We start from the raw sequence: 12,273 nt of genomic DNA, 5'->3' as shown, positions 1-12,273 counted from the left end.
CAGGGATGAAAACCACTTGCCAGACTTCCCAAAGCCATAATGTCACCCATACCAAGACTGTCATGCTATGGCTCTGCCTTTTTTTAACGTTAAGAAAACACACACATCTGAGTATTCAGAATGGAGAGGTGCAGACAGAAGAGGAGATGTGGCAAAGCTGAAGGCAGAAAGTGTGTTGAAGCTTGCACAGATATATGGGTATGTGATGTGAAAGGCAGGAGGACAGGGACAGAAGGCCAGAAGTTCCTCACTGATGCTCATGCCAAGAGCGGGGACACCAGCATGCCCTGGTGCTAAGCCTCGCCACATCTTCCAGGTTGTCCACATCTTCACAGTCATGCCAGCATTGAGCTCTCAGTGCTACTTTTCCACATTTGTCCCTGAACCACAAGTGAGACTTCCCCTGGAAGCAGTTAAATTCTTATACATATGCCAGATCCATTCTGACTCCTCAGTGACAAGCAAAAGCCATCACCCACTTGGAAAGGTGATGACCTGCTCCCATGTTGCAGGGTACCATGGGCTCAGAGAAGTCCCTGAGAGGTGCAAGTGCACTGCATGACCTAGGAAACAGGCTCTGGCAGCAAAGGGAGAGCTGGCTCCACATCTGTTTTTTCTGCTTAGCACCCCAAGTCTTTATGTTGCTGAGACAAATCTCCTTTCCCTGTGTCAGTGACCGTGCCGTCACGTTGGTCGCAACCAAGGCAGGGTCAGAAGATGTGTGCGTGTGCTACTCTTTCTCTGCAGACAGGCTTGCCCCTTGGCACTCAGCATTTCCAAGGGGTATCTCAAGGTGGCTTCTCCCACGCTGTGCTCGCTACTCGTCTGAGCAGCGCTCCTCCTCACACCCGCACCGCTTCACCCGCCGTTGTCGCAAGCTAATAGAGCCATCAGGCTGCCCGCGGGGCGTGCGCGGTGCCTAGCACACGCGGCTCCAGCGAGGGAAAGAGAGCAGCATCGGGCAGCGAGCGGGTCGCGGATATTCAGGGTTCACCGTACTTGGTGAGCCAAGGAAGCGGTACCACGCTTCCTGGTGCTTCCCAGGGCCGAGTTCAAACTCGCCCTTCGGTGCTCCTGCACACGGGGAAGTTTCCTTCTGTTCACTCCGCGTCCTGGCGCGGGCAATAGTGAGTGCTTCTTCCGTGGGCATACATCGGCCCACGCCCCGGAACACCTCCGTGCCAGCACTTATCGCACCGCGGCTCTCCCCTCCAAAACTAAGCAGAGTCATCCCAAGCACGCCAGCGGTAGCCGGAGCAGAGGCTGCTCCGCACGTCCCGGGGCTACCCACACCTGCCTGTCCCGGCAGCCACAGCCTCCTTCACCCCCATCCCGCCACAGCAGCAGCGCCTCGGCGGGAAGCGGGAGCACAAGAAAACAAATGGGGTTTCGGCACCCCCTTCCCAGGCACGGACTCCCCTTCTCTTTCTTCTGCACCCATTCTCCCCACCGACCTGCAGCGCCGGACACCCCCAGCCCAGCCCCCTCTCAGCGGCGGCCCACGCGCGCCGCCTCCCGCCCCGTCGGGCCGCGCCCGCCGCCGCCCCGCGCGGCGCCCCGGCGCGGGTGTTTGCTCAGGGCCGGGAGCGCGGCACGCGCCGGGCGCACGCACTTGCAACAACAAACCCGCGAGGGGTGGGGGCGGCAGGGCAGGAGCGGGGGGGCGGGCATCGGGGGGGGCGGGGGGGAGGCGGGGCCGCGCGGCGGCCAGCGCGTGTGCGAGAAGTTGGGGGGGAGGGTATGAGTGTGTGTGTGTGTGTGTGTGTGTGCGTGTATGTGCATGCGGGGGGTGGGAGGTGCGGCGGGGGGGTGCGTGCGTCTGTTTGTGAGGTGTGCCTCCCTCCGCGCTGAAAAGGCGGCGGTGCTCCGTGCCCGGTAAAGCCGAGGAGCGTGGAAGGCGCAAGGTGCAGTGTATGTGTGTGTGTGTGAGAGAGAGAGAGAGAGAGTGTGCGCGGGGGGGCGGCAGGGGGAGAGCGGTGCGTGTGTGTGTGTGTGTGTAGGGGGGGGGGGGGCCAGCCCCGGCCGCCCCTTATAAGAGACACAATCCCCAGCCACTTTTTTGCAAAAGGGGCTTTGCAAAGCAGGCTGCGCACACGCGAGCGCCACGAGCCTCCCCGCGGCAGACGCACGGAGGGTGAGAGGGAGGGGGGCGGGCAGAGCCTCCCGCCAGCGCCGGCTGCCCCACCGCCTGCCCGGCTCCGCTGCCCGCTGCTTTGGTCGCCGCAGCCCCTCTGCCCCTGCAATCCCTTGCCTAGCTCTTTAATTTTTGTTTAAGCGAACGCCTCAAATTCTTCTGCCGCGCCTCTATCTTCTCACAGCTTTTTTGGTGGTGGGTAGACGGGGACCGGCCGCCCCTCGGGCGTCCCCGCCTCGCAGGACGCCCCCGCGCCCATGGCCAGCGGCAGCCCTGCCAGGATGGCCAGCGGCGCCGGGCAGCAGCCGCCCTTCCTGCAGCCGGCGTGCTTCTTCGCCGCGGCGGTGGCCGCAGCCGCCGCAGCCGCGCCTCCTGGGCCACCGCCGGGGGCGCCGCCGCCACCGCAACTGAGCCCGGCCGGAGGACAGCCCTCTCCGGGCGGCAAGACCTCGGCTCCGCGAGCCGCCAAGCGGCAGCGCTCGGCCTCGCCGGAGCTGATGCGCTGCAAGCGGCGGCTCAACTTCAGCGGCTTCGGGTACAGTCTGCCGCAGCAGCAGCCGGCGGCCGTGGCGCGGCGCAACGAGCGGGAGCGGAACCGGGTGAAGCTGGTGAACCTGGGCTTCGCCACTCTGCGGGAGCACGTCCCTAACGGCGCCGCCAACAAGAAGATGAGCAAAGTGGAGACTCTTCGCTCCGCCGTAGAATACATCCGCGCCCTGCAACAACTGCTTGACGAGCACGATGCTGTCAGTGCCGCCTTCCAGGCCGGCGTCCTCTCTCCCACCATCTCGCCCAGCTATTCCCACGACATGAACTCCATGGCGGGCTCCCCGGTCTCCTCCTATTCTTCCGACGAAGGCTCCTACGACCCGCTCAGCCCCGAGGAGCAGGAGCTGCTCGACTTCACCAGCTGGTTCTGAGCGCCGGCGGCCCCCGCAGAAGGTGGGTATGCGCCCGCGGAGGGCTGGAGCGCCACGGGGCGGGGGAGGCCGGGGAAGGGCACGGGAGCGTGGGGCGGTGGGGGTGCAGCCGCCGGGGGAGGGGGGCGCATCCAGGCAAGGCCCCGCCGGCGGGGTCCCGCATGCTACGGTACTTACGAGAGGCTCCGGTAGCCCGGCGCTGCGCTGGTCCCGGCGTGGCTCTGATCTCATTCTTTTATTGTTACAGGACAGTTGGAAAAGGGAAAAACAAACAAATATATCACATACAAAAAAGACAGACAAAAATCCGCCCAGAAAAAGGACCTGTTGCATGTCCCGCTCCCCTGCCGTCGGAGGGCGGTGCGGGCACGTCTCTCGGCGGGCGGGCACAGCGCTGCGCGCCGCGGGGGCGGTCGAGGCAGCCGCCCCCAGGCCCGGAGCCCGACCGGCCTTTGCACTCCGTCGCGCCGCCACGGACTGCGCCTCGGCTGAGCAGGTGTCCCGCGGGGAAGCCGCGGCAGCCCCGGCCCCGAGCTGCCATGGGACAGGACTCTGAGTTCCTGGGCCTGGGGAGGAGTCCTTTCTCACCCTCCCCTCCAAGGCAGAACGGCATCCACCCTCTCCTCACGCTGCCGCCGCCCTTCAGAGACTGGCGTTCATCATTCTGTGGACAAAGTTAGTTCCCCGATGTTACTGGAGACGTTGAAATTAAACTATGCTGTACTCAAAGAAGCTCCTGGAGCTCCGTCACCCCCCCGTCCATCGCCTCTCCCTCCCGTTCCTCCAAGCTTCTCTCGTTTCCATCATAGAATGCTTCCAATCTTTTTTTGTGAATTTTTTTATTATAAGAAAATCTATTTGTATCTATCCTAACCCGTTTTGGGGATATATTAAGCTATTTTTGTACATAAGAGAGAGAGAGATTTATAGAGGTTTTGTACAAATGGTCTAAAATGTGTATATCTTGATACTTTTTTTAATATGTAATGCTTATTACCTCTTCATGTTTAGACTTGTAGTCGACGTTACCTTACAACTGCCATTTTTGTATGTGGTTTTGTAAAGGACTTGGATTTCCTCCAGATGTACTTTAGCACCAACGTGTCTTACTTTATAGAAACTTCGTTAATGTATTAATAATGTTATTAAACTATGTTCAAAGTGAACAAAGTTTATGCAGCTGTTGTCCAAACGCAAAGTGGTAGCCATTTGTTTTTATATGCTGCCTTTTAGGGAAAAAAAAATAATAAAAGAAAATAATAAAAAAAAAAGATACACAAGTAAACAAACACAAAAAGAATCCCTATGCCACTGCCTTTTCTTACTGTTTTACTACAAAGGTACAAAGGCCCTGTATAACTGTTTTATACAAACTAGTTTCATAATAAAACTTTTTTAATTAAAATGATTGGCTGCTTGCTGCATGCAATTTTTTTTTGTTCCTCCTGCCGTGACAACGATGAATGTAAGGACAAAAATGTTAAATGATGTTATGCCAGAGCTAAGTTGCATATGAAGTGTTTGTATCTGATGGATGTAACATATATATCTTTATCTATCTCTATATAAATATGCAAAGATCTAGTGGTATCACCATTGTTTTCTTGACCTGTGTTGCAAATGTGTATCCAAATCAAAAGGCGGGGGAATGATTAATGATTTCATTGTCTTTCCTGAAATCACTGCACATTAAAGAATTCCCCCAAAAGCCCAAGTCCTAAAAAAAAAAAAAAAAAAGAGGGCGCTCCATCCCGCGTTTCGGCGGCGTGACCTTTTCCACCGCGGCTCTGACCCAATGGGTCAGAAAAACGCGGGGGAAGACACAGCCTCCGCCACCGAAAACACGGGGCTGCAGTGTTGTTTATGTGGAAAGGGCGGCTGGATAAATAAAACCGTGGTGGGGGGATGGCAAGCGAGAGACGAAGGGAGATAAAATTAAATAAATAAAGTAGCAGAAATGGGTGGCAGCTTAGTGGAGACACTGTCTTTCTAAGCTTGTTATTCTACCCAAATAGCGTGATCTGCCTGTAAAAGTACCCAATTACCAAGACTCAAAAAGAAATTGGGCTCTCCCTTCCACACACAGCCCTGCTTTTTTTTTTTTTTTTTTTTTTTTTTTTCGGCTGGCCCTGCTTGTTGTCAGTTAGCAAGGACGTGACCAGAATTCTCCTTCTCCTTTTCGCCTAGCTCCTGCATCACTTGCAAATGCAGTTTGCGTGCATCAAGCCAAGCGGAAAGCAAAGCACGAAATAGATTAAAAATAGAAAAGACGAAAGAAAGAAAGAAAAGAAAGAAAAGAAAGAAAGAAAGAAAGAAAAAGAGAGAGAGAGAGAAAGAAAGAAAGGAAAGAAAGGAAGAAAGGAAGAAAGGAAGGAAGGAAGAAAGAAAAAAAGAAAGAAAGAAAAGAAAGAAAGAAAGAAAGAAAGAAAGAAAAGAAAGAAAGAAAGAAAGAAAGAAAGAAAGAAAGAAAGAAAGAGAAAGAAAGAAAGGAAGGAAGGAAGGAAGAAGAAGAAAGAAAGAAAGAAAGAGAAAGAAAGAAAGAAAGAAAGAAAGAAAGAAAGAAAGAAAGAAAGAAAGAAAGAAAGAAAGAAAGAAAGAAAAAGAAAGAAAGAAAGAAGAAAGAAAGAAAGAAAGAAAGAAAGAAAGAAAGAAAGAAAGAAAGAAAGAAAGAAAGAAAGAAAGAGAAAGAAAGAAAGAGAAAGAAAGAAAGAGAAAGAAAGAAAGAAAGAAAGAAAGAAAGAAAGAAAGAAAGAAAGAAAGAAAGAAAGAAAGAAAGAAAAGAAAGAAAGCCACCCCAAAACCCCCAAACAAGGACCGGGGAGAACCGACGTGTCGTAGGGAGTATTAAAAAAGTCTCACCCGCTCCACTACAAATGTGCCATCGAGTTGCGAGGAACGCTCTATTTAAAAAAAAAAGAAAAAAAAAAAGAGCAGAGAAAAACTTCGGTGGAGCACCTCGGGGTTTTCCCTGAGTGTGCATGTATGTGTAATGAATGATATCTATAGGCACAGATGCATATACATGCATAGACATACAGATGTGTACGTATCAATGTATAGTTCTTTCTGCATTACTTCAAAAGTTCATGCACATTTGCTCCTTCGCCTCTTCCCAGCCCCCTCTCCGCCCTGAAATGATCAATATGTGATTTAATCGGGGGGGTTGGGGGGGGGGGGCTCTTGGGTGAAGGGGGGGAACACGACGCGGACGGGACAAGCTGGGGTCACGAAATCCCTCATTACTTCAGCACAAACACTCATTGTTTTAACCGCTCGTGGAACTAATGTTTAGTTATGAAAATAATAACCGTTATATGCCTCCATTCTCTTTCCCTTTACAGCATCTCCCTTTTTATTTACCCACTTTTGCAAGTGTACAGATAAGGTATGCAAAGAAAGTGTAGCGAGTAATTTATAGCTATGAATATAACATTAGGATAATGTTTCATTCTGTTACAAAGGCGAAATTTCTCTTCCTTGTGTAGACAGGTGTTCTTTTTTGCTCACTTCTGAATAGTAAATATCCAGACTCATTAAACTAAAGGCAAAGTTACGCTGTTGTTCGCTACAATGTATAAGGCAAGCTCAGAAATTCACCACCTCCTCCCTCCCTTTCCCCTCAGTCCCCTCCCGAAAGAAAGAAAGAAAGAAAGAAAGAAAGAAAGAAAGAAAGAAAGAAAGAAAGAAAGAAAGAAAGAAAGAAAGAAAGAAAGAAAGAAAGAAAGAAAGAAAGAAAGAAAGAAAGAAAGAAAGAAAAAGAAAACACAATTTTAGTGAAGATAGGGAAAGGGCAAAGCAGGATTGGGGTAAATCTCATTACATCTGCTCTAATCGCTTAGCAACACAAAGCCTTTTCTTGTATTAGCGAGGAGAGCCTTTCAGAGCTGCCTGACAGACAGTATTCAGTTAGCATTAGTAAACTCCATAAATCAGGGACTTCTCTGGGCGCACGATAAGTTTGGGCGCAGTATCAGGGCTGGGGAGAGGGGGTGTAGGAAGGCGGAGGTGCGGGTGTGCATATGGAGGCTGCTGGTCCACGGATGTGTTAGTTTATTTACCCTTGTGTTTATTTATCGTAATGCTGGAAAAGTGTCCCGTTAACAAATGCTTCTTTCCGAGTCCCCCCCACCTCCCTCAAATCAAGACCCTCGGGCAGCGATAGGGAAGCACCGTGGCCGCGTTGAGCAGCAAAGGTGAGCAGCGCTGCCATCTGCCCCGTCCCCCGACGTGGGGAGCCTAGGGCAGTCTCTTCGTGGCGTGGGTTTCCCCCTCTCCCTCCATCACTGACCCCATTGCTGCCCTTTTCCCACAGGCCCTTCTGCTGCCCAAACTTTTCTCCGCGTGTGGAACCAGCTCCGGCCCCGTGAATTCTCCGCACCGCTCCCTCCTTACCCCATCCCTGATCTCAGGTAAGAGCGGAAGGGGGAAGTCCCACCGACCTACTCCCGGAAAGGGGCACGAGCTCCCCGGAGAGCCTCCCCTTGCCTCTAGCTCTCCTCTCCCGCCCTTCCCTCGGAGAGAGACGCCGACTTGCACCCAACCTCTCAGGCACCGGGGTTTGGGGAGCCTGGGGCTCTTTCGCCCATTCAAAATATTTTTTCCTCTCGCTTTTTTTTTTTTATTTATTTTTTAACGTGGTTGTTTGTCCCTCCTCCTTTTCTCCTTCTCCTTTCCTCCCCCACTCTTCCTTTTTTATTTTTGTTTTGTTTTGTTTTGTTTTCCCTCCCCCCGTCCCCGAGGCGCAGGTCCTGCCTTTTGTGTGCGGGCTCCCAGGGGCACACAGGGGGGCGGCGGGGGCCGGGCAGGCAGCGGGCAGCGCTGCCCCCGCGCGTGTCACGCCTCGGCCTTTATTGCGGCGGCGGCGGCGCGGCAGGAGCTCGCCGGGCCTCGGGGGCGGCGTGCGCCCGCCGCAGCTGCCGCCCGCCCCGTCCCGTCCAGTCCCGTCCAGCTTCGCTCCACTCCACTCCGCGCCGGCCCGCTTCCCGCCTTCCTTGGCCGCGGGGCGGCCGGTAACTAGGGGGACAGGGGGTGCGGTCAGCACGCGAGAAGAGCGGGCACCTGCCCAAGGGAGACGGCGGGGACGCCCCCGCTGGCCGCTGCGCGCAGCTCCATAATGCAGCGCCTATTACTCAGTGCATTCAGGGATTAGCTCGCCTTGGAGTGTTGGGGGGATTCTGTGTCTCCCCCTTCCTCTCCTTTTGGAAGGGGGAGAGGGGAGAAGCCCCCCCGCCGCCGCCCCGCCACCCTGGTCCATCCCAGCGCACGGCAACTTCTTGCTCCCAAGCGAGCTCGCTTTTAGCGTGTCAGCCTGCACAATGCAGGGCTAATTCCTGCTGCAAAAGGCAAGTGGTGAGGAATCAATCGCAGGCTTTATGTAATTAAAAAGGATGATGAGTTTGGGGGTTGGATTTTTTTTAAAGTTCCCTGCCCCAGACTGAATTTCTCCTGCTCCTGACCCCCGTCCTATTAATAATCCCATGCAGGCGATTGCAGACGGAGGTAAAGCTATCATTTGTATGCGCCTGAAGATTAATTTCCCCATGTACCAACTCAACAGCATAGTTATCTCTTTAACAGGGAAAACAGTTTGGCTCCATTGTCGGGTTGCCAAGACCGCCTTTTGAGAAAGGGAGCCCGGCTAGCCTCTGATCAAACTCAAAGGTTAGTTAAAAGACAAAACCAGCTGAAAATCTTCATGAATAATGCTGTTTCCCTGAGCCCAGTGTAGTGCAAGCGCACATTTCAATGCCAGAGCATTTTGTTATGCTGCTCGCCTAAGTCAGAATTTCACAGAAAAGGCAGAGAAGAAAAGCTCCAACAATTAGAGGAGGCCTGTCAGAAAACATTAACGCCTTCCTCGCCCAGCCTGTCAAGCGTGCTGGAAATAAAAAACTGGCATAGCGAATCGCACCTCCACCCTCCAGAGCTTTGGGGGGAGGGGGGGTGGGGAGAGGGAGGGAGAGGCGGGGCGTGCTTAGACACAGAGAAGTAGAGAGAGAGCGAGAGAAATGGACAAGCCCAGGCAGTTAACGTCCTCCCCTTGGCTTTGCAGTTCATCCAAAAGGTGGAAAAAGAAGGGGAGACGATCCACAGCTGGATGTTCTCTCTTGATAACCATTCCTCTGTTTCTTGCTTCAGAATTAGATGTTCTGTCACGACCACACACTTACACCGTCTCTCTGCATTTTAACCCTTCCTTGCATTGATCTTGCAAAGCACATAAGGGTTGCCCAATAAAACAGCAGCACGGCAGAGCAGTTACTGTCTTTTGCTTTCTGCTCCCTCCACCATCCCACTTGCAAGTTTCCCTGTCTGTGATCGTGTCCGGAGTGGCTGATGAACAGCTGGCCTGAGGGACCTCCTGTCAGATGAGCTGTGCTCATGTGTAGCACCAGAGCTATCTTGCTCTTGTTTCGATTTTATAAGGAAACCATGTTTCTAATGTCCAGCTTTAATTACCCAGACCCACTAACCACACGCTCAAGTCCTTTTCCCCAGTGAAATATCTATTGACAAGGACACCAAACTATTTGAATCCTCCCTTGCACTGTCTGTAAGTGAATGCCTAGGGTTTGGCTTTCTTGGCCATAGTATGGATTTTTCCCAACAGGACAGTTTTGTTCCTTCTCTTGCTGACCTCAGACCATCACTCCATCATTTAAGTGCCTTTTTATTTATTTTTTTTTTTACCATTACATCTATATTTTAATACCTGAAATGAACCAGATCAATACTGTGCTTGGGGTTGGAGGAACACGGAAGAGCACTGCTATGTATTGTAGTATTTATTCACATGTGGGTTAAAAACAAAATCCAGCAAAATATGAAGTGACTGACTCATATCTGAGGTGGTCTAGGGGGCTATATCAATGAAGGGACATAGAGACACAACTCAAACAACACCTGAAAGAAAGACAAGTCAGACCTTGCCCATGGCTAGTGAGCTGAGTGATTCCTACGGGGAAGGAGCAATGACCTGGGGGGTGGGACACCCCAGCCTTCCCATCCTGTGCACACCCTAGAGCAGCACAGTGCATTCAGGTAACATGGTGCTTGCTGGCAGCCCATCAGAGAAGGCAGGTGTTCTCTATGGCTTTGGAACCACATGTATCCCTAGAAGGATGTAAGCAATGGAAGAGCTCCTGTGGGCACTGGTACTTTCATTGGCTTTGACAATTTTTGTCCTGGGCAAACACAACCAATCAGCAGGAGAGGGGAGAAGTTTCATGAGGTCCCCTTTCTCCCTCTATCTCTCTACATGGTACTTACCATGCTACGTGCAGAGCAAGAGGGTGAAAATGTGGGGAAGGGCAACTAAAAGGAAGCTTCTTTCCCATTGTGACAAGGCCTTGATCTTGGACCGAAGCTCTTTAGATTCATTGCTGGCTGTGATTTGGTCCTGTCTCAATTTATTGTAGTCTGAAATCCACAAATGCTAAACAGAGACCATGAGTTCCTCACAGGTGCCTGGGGATACACAGCATTGGAAGAACATGAGAAAACTACAAGACAGAGGGGGTTGCTGACCCAGACTCTGCTCTTGCACAAAGCTCTGTTGAAAGAGTCAGTGCATATTAATAGTTTACCTTATTTTTCTGGGGGACAGACAGTCCACATTTCCTTTTATCCCATTGTGAACAGAATTCAATCCCGATTGTGCTCTTCATTTACCACCCCAGAAAGGGGCAGTGATGTATTTTTCCCACAAGGGCTTCACTTCCTCCGAAACATCTGTGTGCTGTCCTATATGCTACCTGGAAACATCTGGAAACTGCTTGAAAATGTCACCAACCAGGAGTGTGTTTCAACCCTCTCTTAGGCCCCATAAACAACTGCAGCAGTCAAGTTGCCCAGGTTTTCTGCTGGCCACTCCTGCTTTGCAGCAACAAGTTGCTTTCTTATTTTCTGCTTTAATAAACTCCCAATAGCACGAGGGAAGGAAAGGTGAAAATCACAAAGACCCAAATAACCAGCCTCAGTTGCATGGCCTAAGCCTTTGTGATAGAGCTAGGGATTGTTTTCCTAAATATAGCCCAAAGTCATTTGGTTCAATTTCACAGAAGCAGGCCACAGAAAGAGCACATGTTTCCTTTTGGGATGGGGTTCTCCTCCTTCCCCTCCAGCCACAGCACACTCTCACTTGTTCTCCCCTCCTGCTGCTGGTTGGAGCTGTGAGCTATTTTGATTTGCTCTTGCTGCACTGGTAGGGCTGTATTACGCTGGAACAGGAAAGGAAAAGCCCCATATTAGTAAAGTGTGAAATGCAGTTTTGACTGAAAAGGGAAAGTCATTTCAACAGGATTATACCGTGACAGTGCAGATAAAAACCCTGCCATATGGTGTAAGATAGGCTTGCTTTTAGTTTCAGGTAACAATGCATTGCTAATTAAGTGGTGATGACATTTCTAGATTAAAACCAAACTAACCCCACAATCCCACCCCCCTTTCTCTCCCCCCCCCCCCCCCAAAAAAAAAAAAAAGAAGCCACCTGTGTGTGAAATAAAGACAGTCAAGTGAAGGGAAGACATTAATCAGCACTATTAATATTGGAAATCAGCCCTCTTTTATCATTGTGGTTTGCTTTGAACAGGAGACAGAATTTGTTTGATTTGTTATTGAGTAAACAATAACTCATGTGTGTGCTTGGAGAAGTGAACACAGTGCTCCCGGAAGGGACCCAACTGACAGTGCAGGAGAGCAAAGTTCTGCGTCACTTCCAGGGCAAACATGGCCCAGGAGAAAGCACAGAGAAGTTTCCCACCCTGCTTTGCAAAGAGCCAGCAAGAAGGTGGTGCAGGGTTTCCCTGAGCAAGGCAGGAGGTCAACCTGATTGAGTAAGTATTGGTTACATTTAAGCACATGCTTAAATGCTTTGCTGTACTGCAGATCTTTGCTTTTGCATCTTTGGGGTACACCAGTAAGTGATGGTATGACCAGGTGACACAAAACCTGCAATTCTTCCTGCATCCACTACTGTGTCACTATGGGGCAGCAATAGCTTTAAGATAATCATAGAATCATAGAATGGTTTGGGTTGGAAGGGACCTTAAAGATCATCTAGTTCCAACCCCCGGCTATGAGCAGGGTCATCTTCCACTAGTCCAGGTTGCTCAAGACCCTTTCCAATCTGGCCTTGAACACTTCCAGGGAGGGGGCAGCCATGGCTTCCCTGGGGAACCTGTTCCAGTGTCTCACCACTCTTACTGTAAAGAATTTCTT

General features: G+C 51.3%; 1 protein-coding gene across 1 annotated transcript; it reads left to right on the top strand.

Annotated features, from left to right (window-relative positions):
- The first annotated feature begins 2,325 nt into the window (after positions 1-2,325).
- ASCL1 (achaete-scute family bHLH transcription factor 1) lies at positions 2,326-3,400 on the top strand. The gene is made up of 2 exons (XM_054167888.1): positions 2,326-3,076; positions 3,302-3,400. The coding sequence occupies exon 1, from the start codon at positions 2,392-2,394 to the stop codon at positions 3,052-3,054; it is 663 nt and encodes a 220-aa protein (XP_054023863.1). The 5' UTR covers positions 2,326-2,391; the 3' UTR covers positions 3,055-3,076; positions 3,302-3,400.
- The last annotated feature ends 8,873 nt before the right edge of the window (positions 3,401-12,273 follow it).

This window comes from Dryobates pubescens, chromosome 15, assembly GCF_014839835.1.
Source record: "Dryobates pubescens isolate bDryPub1 chromosome 15, bDryPub1.pri, whole genome shotgun sequence".
Taxonomy (NCBI): Eukaryota; Metazoa; Chordata; class Aves; order Piciformes; family Picidae; genus Dryobates; species Dryobates pubescens.
This window is presented reverse-complemented; position numbering and strand designations above follow the sequence as displayed.